Raw genomic sequence first — 13,085 nt, 5'->3', positions numbered from 1 at the left:
CACTGGGAGGAATGTATGCAATGTGTTAATTATTGAAACTTCCCTACCAATTTTGTTTGAAACTATCTCATTGCTATTTGTTTCTCAATAAAATTAAGGGAAAAATAAATAAATAAATAAATAAATAAAAGAATGTTAAAAAAAAATGCTTCCTTCAGATACTGAGGTCTTTGGAAAATGTCAATCATCAAGCAGAGCCCACATTTAAAATGTTAGGGCCAGCCATGGTGGACACGCCTATAACCTCTGCTCTCTGGAGGCTGAGGAGGAGGACTGCTGTGAACTTGAAGCCAGCTTGGGCTACAAAGTGAGTGCAAGACCAGCCTGAACTGCACAGAGACCCTGTCTCAAAAAGAGGCGGAAAACAAAAATGCTGCTGTGCCTCCATTCCTTTAGGGTAAAGCAGATGCAGAATTTTTTGGAATTCTTCTGCATGGGAGATTTTTTTTTTCTTATTCCCCACTCATTTGTTTTTAAGAATATATATCTTTATTTCTCAATAAAATATAAAATAAAATAAAAATAAAAATCTTTATTATTTTGTGGTTTTTTAAAAAAGAAATCTTTTTTATTTATCTGTTACAAGGTCTCACTATGCAGCTCAGATTCATAGTGATCCTAAAAGGATTAAAAATTCTGAAATGAAAACTTTTTGGGTCGGGGAGATAGCTCAGTAGAATAAACGCTTGCCCAGAAAGTGCAAGGGCCTGAGTTCAAGCCCTGGTTCTGCCAAAAAAAAGAAAGAAAGAAAGAAAGAAAGAAAGAAAGAAAGAAAGAAAGAAAGAAAGAAAAGAAATTAAACCTTTTTTATGTATATGATTCCAATTTTGTCATGAAAAGTGGAAGTAAAAGACTGGACTACCTGACATCACTAGTGCCCTCTCCCACCTCCTCCAAGTAACAGAACCCACAAAGATGTTATAAAATGAAGTTTATTCTGCAATACTTTATCATAATGAATTGTATCTCTTTGGTAAAAATAAACTTTATAAACATTTTAATAATCAGAGATTAGATACAAAAACTAAACATTCGTAAGTTGTTTTTAATATGAGCAAAGACTGGCGACTGAGAAGTGGCTCACTGTGACTGTCGTCTATGGCAGTTACAACCCAGACCAGGACAGGCTCTACATTACACTGAAAAGAAACAGGTCAACAAGTTTCTTCAGTCAGAAAGCATTCTTATACTTTCATTTAAAAATAAATAAGTTATAATGAATTGGCAATTATACATTTTTATACACTATATGATGGGAACATAATACTTGAAAATTAAGCAGTTTAATAAAATGTACAATTTTAAAACCAAGTTTTAACAATGGCACTGGCAGTTAGATGTAAAGGAAAAAATGGCAGGTATAATATTAAAATACTCTATTATTTTTGCCTTTCAATAAATATCTTGACTACATCATTAACATTGAAGTAAACCTTAAATCAAAGCTTACACATTTAAAACTAATAAAAACTATAAAGTATATGTAAACCAGAAAGTCTCAAAAGTTTCTTAAATACTACAGTCCCCCCAACAAAAGGGTGTCAAGTTACTAGAGCAGTTAAGACAGCTTTTCATAGCTTTGTACAATACTCACATCTGGTACTACTCTGTTGCTTAAACTTTTGGGAAGGGCCTCCTGGTGAGCCGACTGACACACCCCCTCCTCAACACTCTCTCTAGCTTTGAGTAATGCTAATGTACATTTAATTATCTAGTATGAACCTTTTACATAATGCCTCAGAAAGTAGCAAAAGAGATACATTTATACACCAAACTTTACAATCTCTAGGCACTCTAAGTTAAGAGAAGTCGCACTGGCGGTCAGGACAGGAAAAGCTCAAAGGTAGAAAAAGGGAGGCGATCCACCAATAGTTAGCTTTTCCATGAATATGGATGTTTTTGTTCTCTGAATCTGAAAAGTAATATATTAGCTAATTTGGTAATATATTGCACAAATAAATTCCAAAAATACACATATTCAAGAAACACTGATTCTACCTAGGATGGGAAAGATTAAGGTTAATTGTGCCAAGACCAAATTTTTACTAGAAATCTATTATAAATTGGTATTGGTTGCAACAAAATTTGTATAATTTTTGATGTAAGGCAAGTTACATTAGTTTAAGTCACAATTTTAAAATAAGTTAAAAAATATGTAATCCCTCTAACCTAAGTTGTTCTCATGACAGCAAAATTTATTAGTGACTGGGCATATGATTCCCAGTCAGCAAGCCTTAGGCTGGCCCCCTGGGGGCGGGGGGAGCCACGTGTGCACCCCAATGCAACTGAAGAATCAGGTCAGCATCTCAATGAAGTCCTAAGAGTACTGTAATTAAAATCTGATTCTTCCTCTTGAAAATAACCACCATAGTATACTAACAAATGAAAAGTGATGTACTGAACCCTGTACAAAACTCGGGTAAAATACTGTGTAACTTCTCTCAGCTTTTAGTGCACAACAGTTGAACTGCCTCACAAGTGACAAATGTAGCTTATGCATTTCAATTTGTGGGAAAAGCACCTGAAGAGGGAGGAACAAAGCAAAGAACTTACTGCAGGTGTTTTTATGTATACTGAGCCACAACCCTGTTTGAGCCGAGAGCGAGTCCTCCTCTGCTGTCTTAGACCATGGCCCTGACGCGTAAGTGGCACCCAGGGCAGACAGGAGGAGCTCTGGTGCCCAAGGCTGCAGGGCGAGCACAGGGGAAGCAGGGCGCCACTGCTCTGCGTGGGGGGGCGGGGGACACAGCAACTTACTTTCAAATATTGTTATTAAATTATTTGTAATTTATTTACTATTCACGGTGTGGCAAATAAATTTTATCTTTTATTGATTATAGTAAAAGTCTGAATTAGTCATTTTCTGCAGAAAGGACATTTATAATGAAAATTTTCTTATACCTCACCCTACATTATCAACAATTAAAAACTATTATATTTCAACAGCACCAATTTTATTAACATGGCCATCCAGATTGAACTAAAATTAACATAAAAAGAATAGAAAACCTCAATGTTGTTATCCTTGGCTTAAAGTCTTATTGAAGGAAATAAGATGCTTTTGTAATTATTTTTGACAGTTTTGCCTAGAGCTAAAATAAGCCATCTCTTTAAAAATTCATGAAAATGTTTTGTCATAAAAACAGCTGAAAGCAGGAAATTAATACGAGCCTGGCACTGTACGTGTACAGATATAAATCGTGAGAAAGATGAAGAGACGCTCACTGTGTATGTGTGACACAGGATGCACCAGCAGACAAGATGCTTCTGGAGAGCTGCTCCACTCCGGCAAAGGACCTACGCGTGCGCGCGGACAGTGCACTTCAGCATCAGTGTCCCTTGCTGTTTTCTGAATACCACAGTGGGACTACGTAAATTATATGAAAAACTATCTCACACAAGCAGACTTTGTTCAAATACTTAAAATATCTTAGTGCACTTCTGGAATACTATAAAATCTTTCGGCATGGATTAATGGCACACAGGAGCATTACACTGCCTCCTTGAGGAGTACTGTATAAGGGCTAATTTTGTATGAGTTTTAAATCCCTGAAGGTATTTTTTTCTCTACAGTTTCATTACATCTTTTAAAAGTTAATTCAGCTATTATAACTCATACAAAAATTGGAAGGAAATTTTTTCCTAAATCACCTATCTTAGCTAATGATAACATAAGTAGTAATTACTGAAAATGTTTTATTACACTCCATTCCTACTATAAGACTCTCCGAATGCAGTGTATTTAGAAAGCAACTTAAAGGTCTTCTTATTGCAAAACTATGCCAACATGGATATGACTCCATTACCCACTCTATGGCTATATCCTCTTGTTGGATAATTCCTATTCAACAAAGACAGTGAGTGGCTAAAATTTAACTAAAGGTTGCAAAGCACTTTGGGAAGCAGTAAAAGGGGCCCAATGAATGCTATGCAGTATCTGTTAAATAAAAGTATTTCATAGAGACTTCTATATCATAATAGCAATTAGAGTACTGAGATGAAATCATACTCCAAAACTACTTTTTCTAAATCTTAGAACTTTTTGTTGTATTTTTTACTTACGTTAACCAAAAGGAACTTCCTAGACATCTAGGATGTCTTCCAATTTGTACTGGACATTGCTCATGCTGCAGCAAAAATAATTTAAAATAAAAAAGACAAAAAAATCCATGGAATCCTACTAGACTGTCAGGAGAGGAATATATGGGAAAGATTATCAGTAAATTTTTTACCTGGATCAGCAAGTACAGTTAATTACAGAATAGAAAGGAAAACAAAAAAAGAGAGTTACCAAATCTTTCATTTTGATGTATTAACAGAATAAGAGATTTTTCCTTTAAGAGAGACTGGGGATTTTCTTATGTTAAACATTTCCAAATGTTGGAGACACCGTAAAAGCTATGCTTTTAGGCTTTTATATCACATATTTATGATTGGGCATGATCCTAACAGCAATTGTTCAATAAAAAAAATATTTTAAAAAAGTTACCAAAATGTTTTAAGAGAGTCAAGTACTTGGCACCCTTCCCCCACCCGAAAAACTGAGAAAGTCCATTATGGCTTTGGTCTCCCTTGGGAGGGATAAGCAGAAGAGCACTGCCACACCCTAAATAACTTCACACTAACCAGTACTCCTATTTTTTCCACTGCTTCTGACTTTGCATTACTGCAGTACCTATGAGGGAGCTGAGGCACGTACGGATTCCAGCAAGGTGCAGCAGAGACCCAGCTGCCTCTCTGAGCTCCTCATCAATCTCCTGACAGGACTGTTTCCGCATCTTTTTGCCCAGCTGCCCTTCGCGGGCGAGGTCTGCACAGGCCTGTGCCACATAGCCACTGTCTCCAAGAGGGTCCTCGTCATAGTCACCGTCCGTGTCTTCTTCACTGCGAAAGCCTTCACTGCCGTCACTGCCTGTGTGGCTACTCTTCGGGATGAACTCGTACACCTCATCGACAGAGGACAGGGAGGACACGCGCAACCTGGAGGCGCACCGCGGCACCCCTGAGCCACTGGCACTGTAGTTGTGATCTTCCTTCGGGTCAGTGCTGGTGGCTAGGGAGCTGCTCTCCTGCAAGCATCCAGCACTGGGATGACTGAAGGCGAGGCCGTAGCTCCGCTTTGTCTGTGGGGATGTTTTCAGAGGAAGAGGCTTCTCACCTGTGGAAAATGAGACCACTGAACTGCTGCTCCCACTCCTGAGCACGAGGTGCTCTAGGTCAGTAATGTTTCACGGGATTTTTCCTTTCATTACTCTGAAATATTTTAAAAATATCCTCTGATCTTCCCATTGAACATATACGCATTCTGAAGTATTTGCACACAATGCCGCAATCTGAATATAGCAGACTAGCTATAGTTGGTATAGTTGGACTAGCTATTAGTTGGTATTTAGGTTGTTGTCAACTTTTTACTAGTGTACACAACTCTACAATGAAAATTCTCCACATGTCTTTCCTTACCCTTATACAAATAGTTTTCTAGGAGAATCCAAGGAATATATATAATTTTCAATTATTACTTGTATTCCCAAATTGCTCTCTACACCAGTTAATATGCAACAGTAAGTGAAAAACCCATTCCCACACTATCATTATTTTTTTTTTAATTTATTCAACATACTGGAGAATGAATCTAGGGGCTTTGTACTGAGGTACATATGCAGTCCTTTTTATTTTATCATTTGTTGTTTTAAATTTTGACATAGGATCTTGTTAGGTGATTAAACTGGCAAGACTGAGATCCAACTTGGGATTCTCCTGCCTCAGCCTCCGGAGTGCTAGGATAATAGGTGTTTGCTGCCATGCACAGCTTAGCCCTCATTTTTTTATAATCTTTAAGACCAAAAAAAAAAAAAAAAAAGCCATTATAATACTGTTTCATTTTGTGTTTCTTCAATTGCTGCAATAGTTCATCCTTTTCCATGTGCACTAGTCACATTCATTTCTTTTTTTTTAGGAACCAGGGATTGAACTCAGGCCCTTGCACTTGCCAGGAAAGCGCTTATTCTACTGAGCCGTCTCCTGGGCCCCTCATTTCCTCTATTTACTCATCTATCTTGCTGACTTCTCTGTGGGACTGTTTTTAATTTCTTACTTGTAGGGTCCTTGAGAAACTCTGTTCACCTTCTGTCTGCAATGCACGGGCACAAGTATTGCATTTCTGTCCCTGTCTTCCTTCATCTCACTGGTGCCGGGACCCAGGGATCCACCCAGGCACACGCTGGCCAGCGCTCTACCACGGAGCTTTCCCCACAGCCTCCCTAGCTTACTTTTCCTAAAGGTATTTTTTGTTTTATGAACTGAAAATTTACCCATCTGTTTCCTATGGAGATTTTTTTTGTTTTATATCTTTTTATAATAGGAATCAAACTCAGGCCCTTGTACTTGCCAGTCAGGCGCTTGTGCCACTAAGCTATATCCCAGGCCCTGTGTTTTACATCTTAAAGAAGCTTTTCTAGTGCTAAGTCATAAATATGCTTTTCTATATATATATTTTTGCTTTTCTATATTTTCTTATACACATTTTTCAGTTTTATTTTTAGTTCTTTTAAGATCATATTTTAAATAGGCTGTTATCCATTTCTTGGTCAATGTAAAAGTATTTCTCACAGCACTAATCTTTCAAAAGGAAAGATAATACAAACCGTAACTCAGATTAAATCAATTTAACTGAAAAGTAATTTGCCATGATACTTAAAACATTTTGCATTCTAAATTAAATTTTATAAGGTACTCATTAATATTTTGAAAAGAAAAGCATGAATGCTTACATTCTAAAATCCCTTGTTCTATAGAAGTATTTAAAAGTATCATTGCAGTGGCAGCATCAATATCAGATTCTGAAAAGGGAAAAGAACAGCAACATTAATGTTTTTGAGAGGTTAATAAAAGTATATTTGCATGCACTCAAAGATAACCAGCACTAAGACTTTTACTGTACATTTTCCAAACATCACATTACATCATATACATTATTCTGCAATTTGCTTTTGTTCATTTAAATTATGGGGCAATTTAGCGAACAGTATTGTGTAGAACAATGGAGAGGCACTACAGAAAATATAAGTTCTCTTTACACTAAAAGATAAACATTTGAACTGCATTTCAAAGGTTTATCCTTAAAACTAAATTAGCTAGAAGTATACAGCATTACTATTTTTGAGCATCTTTACCTTACATAATATCTTACGCATATCTGCACATAGGAAATGCAACATTAAGCACATGCTGGTTATAGAAGATAAAGTCATACACAACTAACTCTCGGCACACTCATTCGTCTGAGCCTTGACAAAGGGGCCGTACACACAAAAAGGACTAACACGCTGAAGATGCAGTCCAGACCAGCTCACTCACCACGTACCAATTACCTCAAAGTGGATCAAAAATCTAAATATTATAATAGAAACAATAAGTTCACTGGATGATAAATCAGGCAAAACTCTTGAAGGTACAGACATTGGCAAAAACTTTCTGAACCCCAAAATGCATAAGAAATTACATCAAGAATCAACAAATGGCATCATATCAAATTTAAAAAGCTCCTGCATAGTAAGAGACCAAGAGTAAAAAGACAGCCTACAGAATGGGAAAATGTTCTTGCTAGCTATACTTCAGACATGATTAATATCTAAAATATATAAAGAACTAAACAAAAAAAGAATTAGACCTCCCCAACAAATCACTCAAAAAGGGCAACTGCAATGAATAGACACTTCTCTGAAGAAGCACAAAGGTCAATAAATACATGAAAAAGTGTTTAACATCTCAGGCCATTAAAGAATTGCAAAATACAACACTGAGATTCCATCTTACTCTGGAAATAAAAAAAAATCAGCAAAAACAAAAACAACCAACCAAAAAACAGCAAACACTAGTAAGGCTGCATGGAAAAAGGAATGCTGTTACATTGTTGATAGGAATGTAAACTGATACAACCACTATGAAATCAGTATGGAGTCCACTCCACCCCTGAAAATACAAATTCATCTGACTTAGCTACTCCCAGCCCCCAGGCATCTTCCCAAGAGTTAAGGACGCGCCTCAGTGCTAGGAGCACACCCACGGTTACCGCAGCACAGCTCGTAATGGCCGCATCCTGGAGGGGCCCTACGTGTTCATCAACAGACAAGGGAGAGAGTGTGCTTCCAGGCACCGGTGAGCACTGCCCTGCTGCCGGCTGCCAGGGCGCGCCTGTGTCCACGTCCTTTGTGGACGCACCTCAGGACGTGGTAAGTGAAGTCAGTCAGACACGTGAGCTTACACAGTGCACTTTCTCCTATCTGAGAAACCCAAAGTATACATAAAGAGGAAAATAAATGACAACAGGGAAAAGGGAGATAAGAGCTTTTGTAAATGTGAAGGGCACCAAGAGATGGAGGAATGGGAGAGGATGGAGGAAGAGGGTTTAAAAATGATTACGGGGACTGGGGAGATGGCTCAGTAGAATAAGCGCTTTCCTGGAAAGCACAAGGGCCTGAGTTCAATTCCTGGTTCCACACAATAAATAAATAAATAAATAAATAAATAAATAAATAAATAAATAAATAAAAAAAATAAAATAAAAATGATTACGATGTTTTATGTACATGAAACTCCCAGGGCTGGGGAGATAGCTCAGTAGAATAAGTGCTTGCCTGGCAAGCACAAGGTCTTGAATTCATTCCCTGGTACCACCAAAAAAACCCTCCCCATAATGAATAGAATCATTATGTACTATAAATATGTACTAATAAAAATCAAAATTGAAAGGTATGTGTAGCGGGGTGTGGCGCTGTCTATAACCCTAGCACTGGGATGCTGAGGTAGGAGGATCACGGTGAGCTCAAGAGCAGCCTGAGCAACATGGTGTGTGCAAAGCCTAAAGTACATATTGAAACCCTGTCTCAAAAAAAAAAAAAAAAAAAAGGTACACGTAACTGGTCAGTCCAGGTCATTTCAACCTATAAATGCTAAACAGTTTTAGATTTTTTTTTTGAGACAGGGTCTCACTACATAGTCCAGGTTGGCTGTGAACTCACGGTGGAACCCAGGCAGGCCTCAAACTTGTGGCAATCCTCCTGCTTTGGCCTCCTGAGTGCTGGGATTACAGGCGTGTACCACCCCCGGCAACTAAATGAATTATTGTGGAAACAAAATTACTAATACGTAATGTTTCCATTATAATTATTCACAAGGTTGTAAGCCCTAGAGATTTAAATGATGATGATGATAATATTATTTCATGAGGAAAAAAAAGGGCTTTAAATGGCAAGTAAAATCAGATTTTACTCCTGAAAAGCCACTATCTTCTCTTATCTACTTATGTAAATTTTTCTCCATGTTGGTGGTGTATTAGTCTGAGAATTAACTGAGGGGAAAAAAGAAAAAAATTATGAGTGCAAGGGTCAGCTGGAATACAGAGTGTTGAGGAACAGCCTGAATTACAGAACAAGATTTTTGTCTTGAGAGAACTGGTTGTGAGAAAATGTGTATAAATGTTAGCTTTTATATGAATAATGAACTGAATGGTAAGTAACACCCAGACATGAAGTCCTGTACTCAAAGCTCCACAGTTGAAGGTCTGCAATACCTCGAGCCACACACAGTGCCGCAGCTTTGTTCTCTTGAATGAACTGTGACCTTGAGAAACAAGTGCGTCTGCATTACCGCCCACTTCTCTAGGCATGAGCCATACCTTATTTTCCATCTTGCTCTACTGCCTGCAACAACAGCTGGATCGAAGAATTTTTTCATGGGGGGATAACATTAGGATGTAGATATATGGCAAAAAATAAGTTAGGGAAATTCCTAACTTCTCAGAACATAAAGAATTTAAACAGTATGGCAGTGATAGGCACGGAGAGAAAATAAAAGGGGGTGCAGAAAGAGAAGGGGGAGTGTTGGGGAGGTGGTTACATATTTATTTTTAAAATTTATTCATAAATTGTTATTATTTAATGTCTGCAGTACACAATCATTACATCCACTGTGGGAGGCTGACACAGGAACACATCTTAGTGCAGTTTGAAACAGAGAGGCCAGGAAGTCCTCGAGGGAAAGAGAAGAGCTGGGCCAACCCTCCTTGAGGGCAGAGCGGTGCAAGCATAACGGCCTGCACCGCTGATGCCCCACATGCCGTCGCTGAGGCCAGGGAAACAGGCTTCTCCATCTCCTCCTAGAACAAGACCCCAGACAGTTGACAGCAACCTGAATTTTAAACTGTCTATGAGAAAAATGAGTGCACCTGCTCGCCCCTCCTGCCTCTCTGCGTGACCTGGAGAAGGCAGCCAGCCCTGGAGGCAACGGCTCCCTTCAAGGCCTGTACTGCTACAAGAGTGCGGTATAGGCTGAGTTTCAGTGTCCATTCTGCCTTGGCCAAGAGTCCTTAGCATCAGGAAAAGGCTCTTGCAGAAGGACTCCTGTCCCATGCATGAACCAAAGAACTCAGTGTTACTGGGACCTGAACCCAAGGCCTTGGCACTGAGCTACCTCTCTGGGACTTTCACATTTTAGGACAAGGTCTCACAAAACTGCTAAATTGTCCTGTATGGGCTCAAACTTGTAATCCTCCTGTCGTGGCCTTCCAGAGTGGTGGGATTACAGGCCTGTGCCACCAAGCCCAGCAGCAACTTCAGTTTCATATTAGAGGATGAACACTGTTTACAATTTTGTGAATGAGAGAGGTGGTACTAAGGCAGAGCCTAACATAGAAAAATACTATTGGGGCCCGAGATGGCTCAGTAGAATAAGTGCTTCCCTGGCAAGCACAAGGGTCTGAGTTCAATCCCCGGTTCCCCGCCTGCCCCCCCAAAAAAGAAAAAAAATAAATTATCACTATTAAGTGAAACACCTATGACATTGTCTTATTAAAAATAAATTGAGGGCTGGCCAGATAGTTCAGCAGACTAAACCTCCTGCTTAGGCAGATGGAGGGACTGGCAGGGACTGGGTTCAATCCCTAGCGAGCCCTGCCGGCCTTACCCCTGGGACGTGATGAGCCAGCGACTAAGACTGGGCGTAGAGGCACACACCTGTAATCCCAGTGCTTGGGAGGCTGAAAACAGGAGAGTCACTACGAGTCTGATCTGTATAGTGAGACCCTGTAGGCCCTATACTAAATAAATTTTTTTAAAAAGAAAAAAAACAAAGTACATGTTAACCTAGTCAAGAGGCTTATCCTGAAAATGTCTTGGTAAAGCTATGTGAACACCATTGTTTTTTTTTTTTAATTCAATTTTATTTTATTTTGAAGAGTAAAGACAGAAGCAAAAACAAGGAAAAAAAGACAGCAGGGTAATACACAACAATACACGTTACAGATTTTCAAAACAGAAATAGCTAATTAACAATGGTTATATTATCTACTTTTATCATCAAATTTGTTGCTCAGATTAACAGATACAGTTATGCAAGATTGGACAAATAATTGAATATTAATGTTTGCTTTCAAGAAAATTTCTTTGAGATGGGGTTTTGCTATGCAGCTGAGGCCAGCCTTGAACCCACTATGGAGCCCAGGCTGGCTTTGAACTCACGGTGATCCTCCTGCCTCAGCCTCCTGAGTACTGGGGTTACAGGTGTGTACCACCACACCTGACTGCAAATTTTTGAATTTAAAAGTGATAAAATTAGATACTGTCTCTTTTTAAAAAAAACTTCATTGATTTTTTGCAGTACTGGGACTGAACTCTGGGCGTTCTCACTTGAGCACTTTTCCTATCATTACTTTTATAGAAATAACGCCTGACCAGGCGTGGTGCTCCACAGCTCCCATCCCAGCACTGGGGGGCTGAGGCAGAAGGGCATGAAGTAGGAGCCGGCCTTGTCAGGTAGAACAGCCCTGCCCCGCCCCAAGAGCGGCAGCACACACCTGTGATCCCAGCACTACGGGGCTGAGGCAGGACTGCTCCAAGTTCAAAACCAGCTGGACTACAGTGAGTTCAAGGCCAGCTTGAACTACGTAGTGATTCTTGTGTCCAACATTTCTTTGCAAAAATTTTTTGTACCTAATTTTATTTATTTAGGCTGTTTTAAACATGAGTTGTGCCATGCCTTGTCAATTAACTTCGCCAATTAGTGCTTAAGGAAAGTTTTAATTTGAAAATTAAAAATAAGTAACAAATAAATAAAATAAAATAAAGCAAAGAAATGACCCAAAATGTTATGATATTCAAGAACACTTGATTACTAATGATTTGAACAAGGTACATTCTTGAGCTTCTTGGATCAAAAGCAACAAAACTCTCTGGGTACAATTCACAGACAAATTTTATTTATACTACAACTGAATCAGTTTTGGTATTAAATTTAAATTGAAGGCACATCTGTTTACTGTCACACTGAAAACACTTCAAAATGTTATTATTGATAAAGTACCTATGTGATTTTAAAGGTGTCTACTCCTTAAATAACAACATTATTAGCTTTTATATGACATGTCTAGGTCATTAAGAACCAAAAATTTGGTAGTTCAAAATATGCTACTAATTCCATAACAATAAAGATCTGTCAAAATTGTTCAATTCTATTTCCTGATTTATCTTTCTTTAGCCAAGATCCTAGGACATGATTAACAGTAACTGAGAAGGCCAGGGAGATGGAAGACAGCTCAGCAGCTCAGGTGCCTGCCTAGCAAGGTCCCAAGTTTGATCACTAGTACCACACACACACACACACACACACACACACACACACACGAAATAAAACAGTAACAGGAAAAAAAAAAGATCAGTTTTAGCTCTGTTAAAATAAAGGTTGTAGGACAAAGATGTTTGTCAGCCGATTTTCATTTTCTACGCTTAAGGAATGATATGGTACCAGTAGAATCAGAACTTAAAGGAGTTATAAGTTCAGAAATAACCATAACAGACTTACTGTCCCTCTATCAAAACTAACACAGACATTTACAAGGCATCCAAAGGGAGAAGCACTCTTGTAACTCCTGAATAAACCACCAGTATTCTAACATCACTGGCTCACTTTCTTTTCTTTTTTTTTTTTTTGTCCAGTAATCTCTGAATTTTTATTTGTTAGTTATTTCCCAAGGGCACCCCACTTCTGTTGCTTTAGTGTCTCAACACTTTGGTATCATTGGTCTCAGACAC

The 13,085-nt window shown here is 38.6% G+C and overlaps 1 protein-coding gene across 5 annotated transcripts in view; it reads right to left on the bottom strand.

Moving 5' to 3' along the window:
• Positions 1 to 916: 916 nt before the first annotated feature.
• Foxn2 (forkhead box N2) overlaps positions 917 to 13,085 on the bottom strand; it is a 79,431-nt gene continuing 67,262 nt past the window's right edge. For all 5 annotated transcript variants that reach the window (XM_023711265.1, XM_023711263.1, XM_023711264.1 and 2 more), the window contains 2 exons: positions 6,771 to 6,839; positions 917 to 5,158 (listed from right to left, as the gene is read on the bottom strand). In XM_023711265.1, the coding sequence (XP_023567033.1) occupies positions 4,635 to 5,158; positions 6,771 to 6,839 (593 nt within the window). In that variant the 3' untranslated portion in view covers positions 917 to 4,634. The remainder of the gene's footprint in view (positions 5,159 to 6,770; positions 6,840 to 13,085) is intronic.

Source organism: Octodon degus, unplaced genomic scaffold (genome assembly GCF_000260255.1).
Source record: "Octodon degus isolate 3935 unplaced genomic scaffold, OctDeg1.0 scaffold00020, whole genome shotgun sequence".
Taxonomy (NCBI): domain Eukaryota; kingdom Metazoa; phylum Chordata; class Mammalia; order Rodentia; family Octodontidae; genus Octodon; species Octodon degus.
This window is presented reverse-complemented; position numbering and strand designations above follow the sequence as displayed.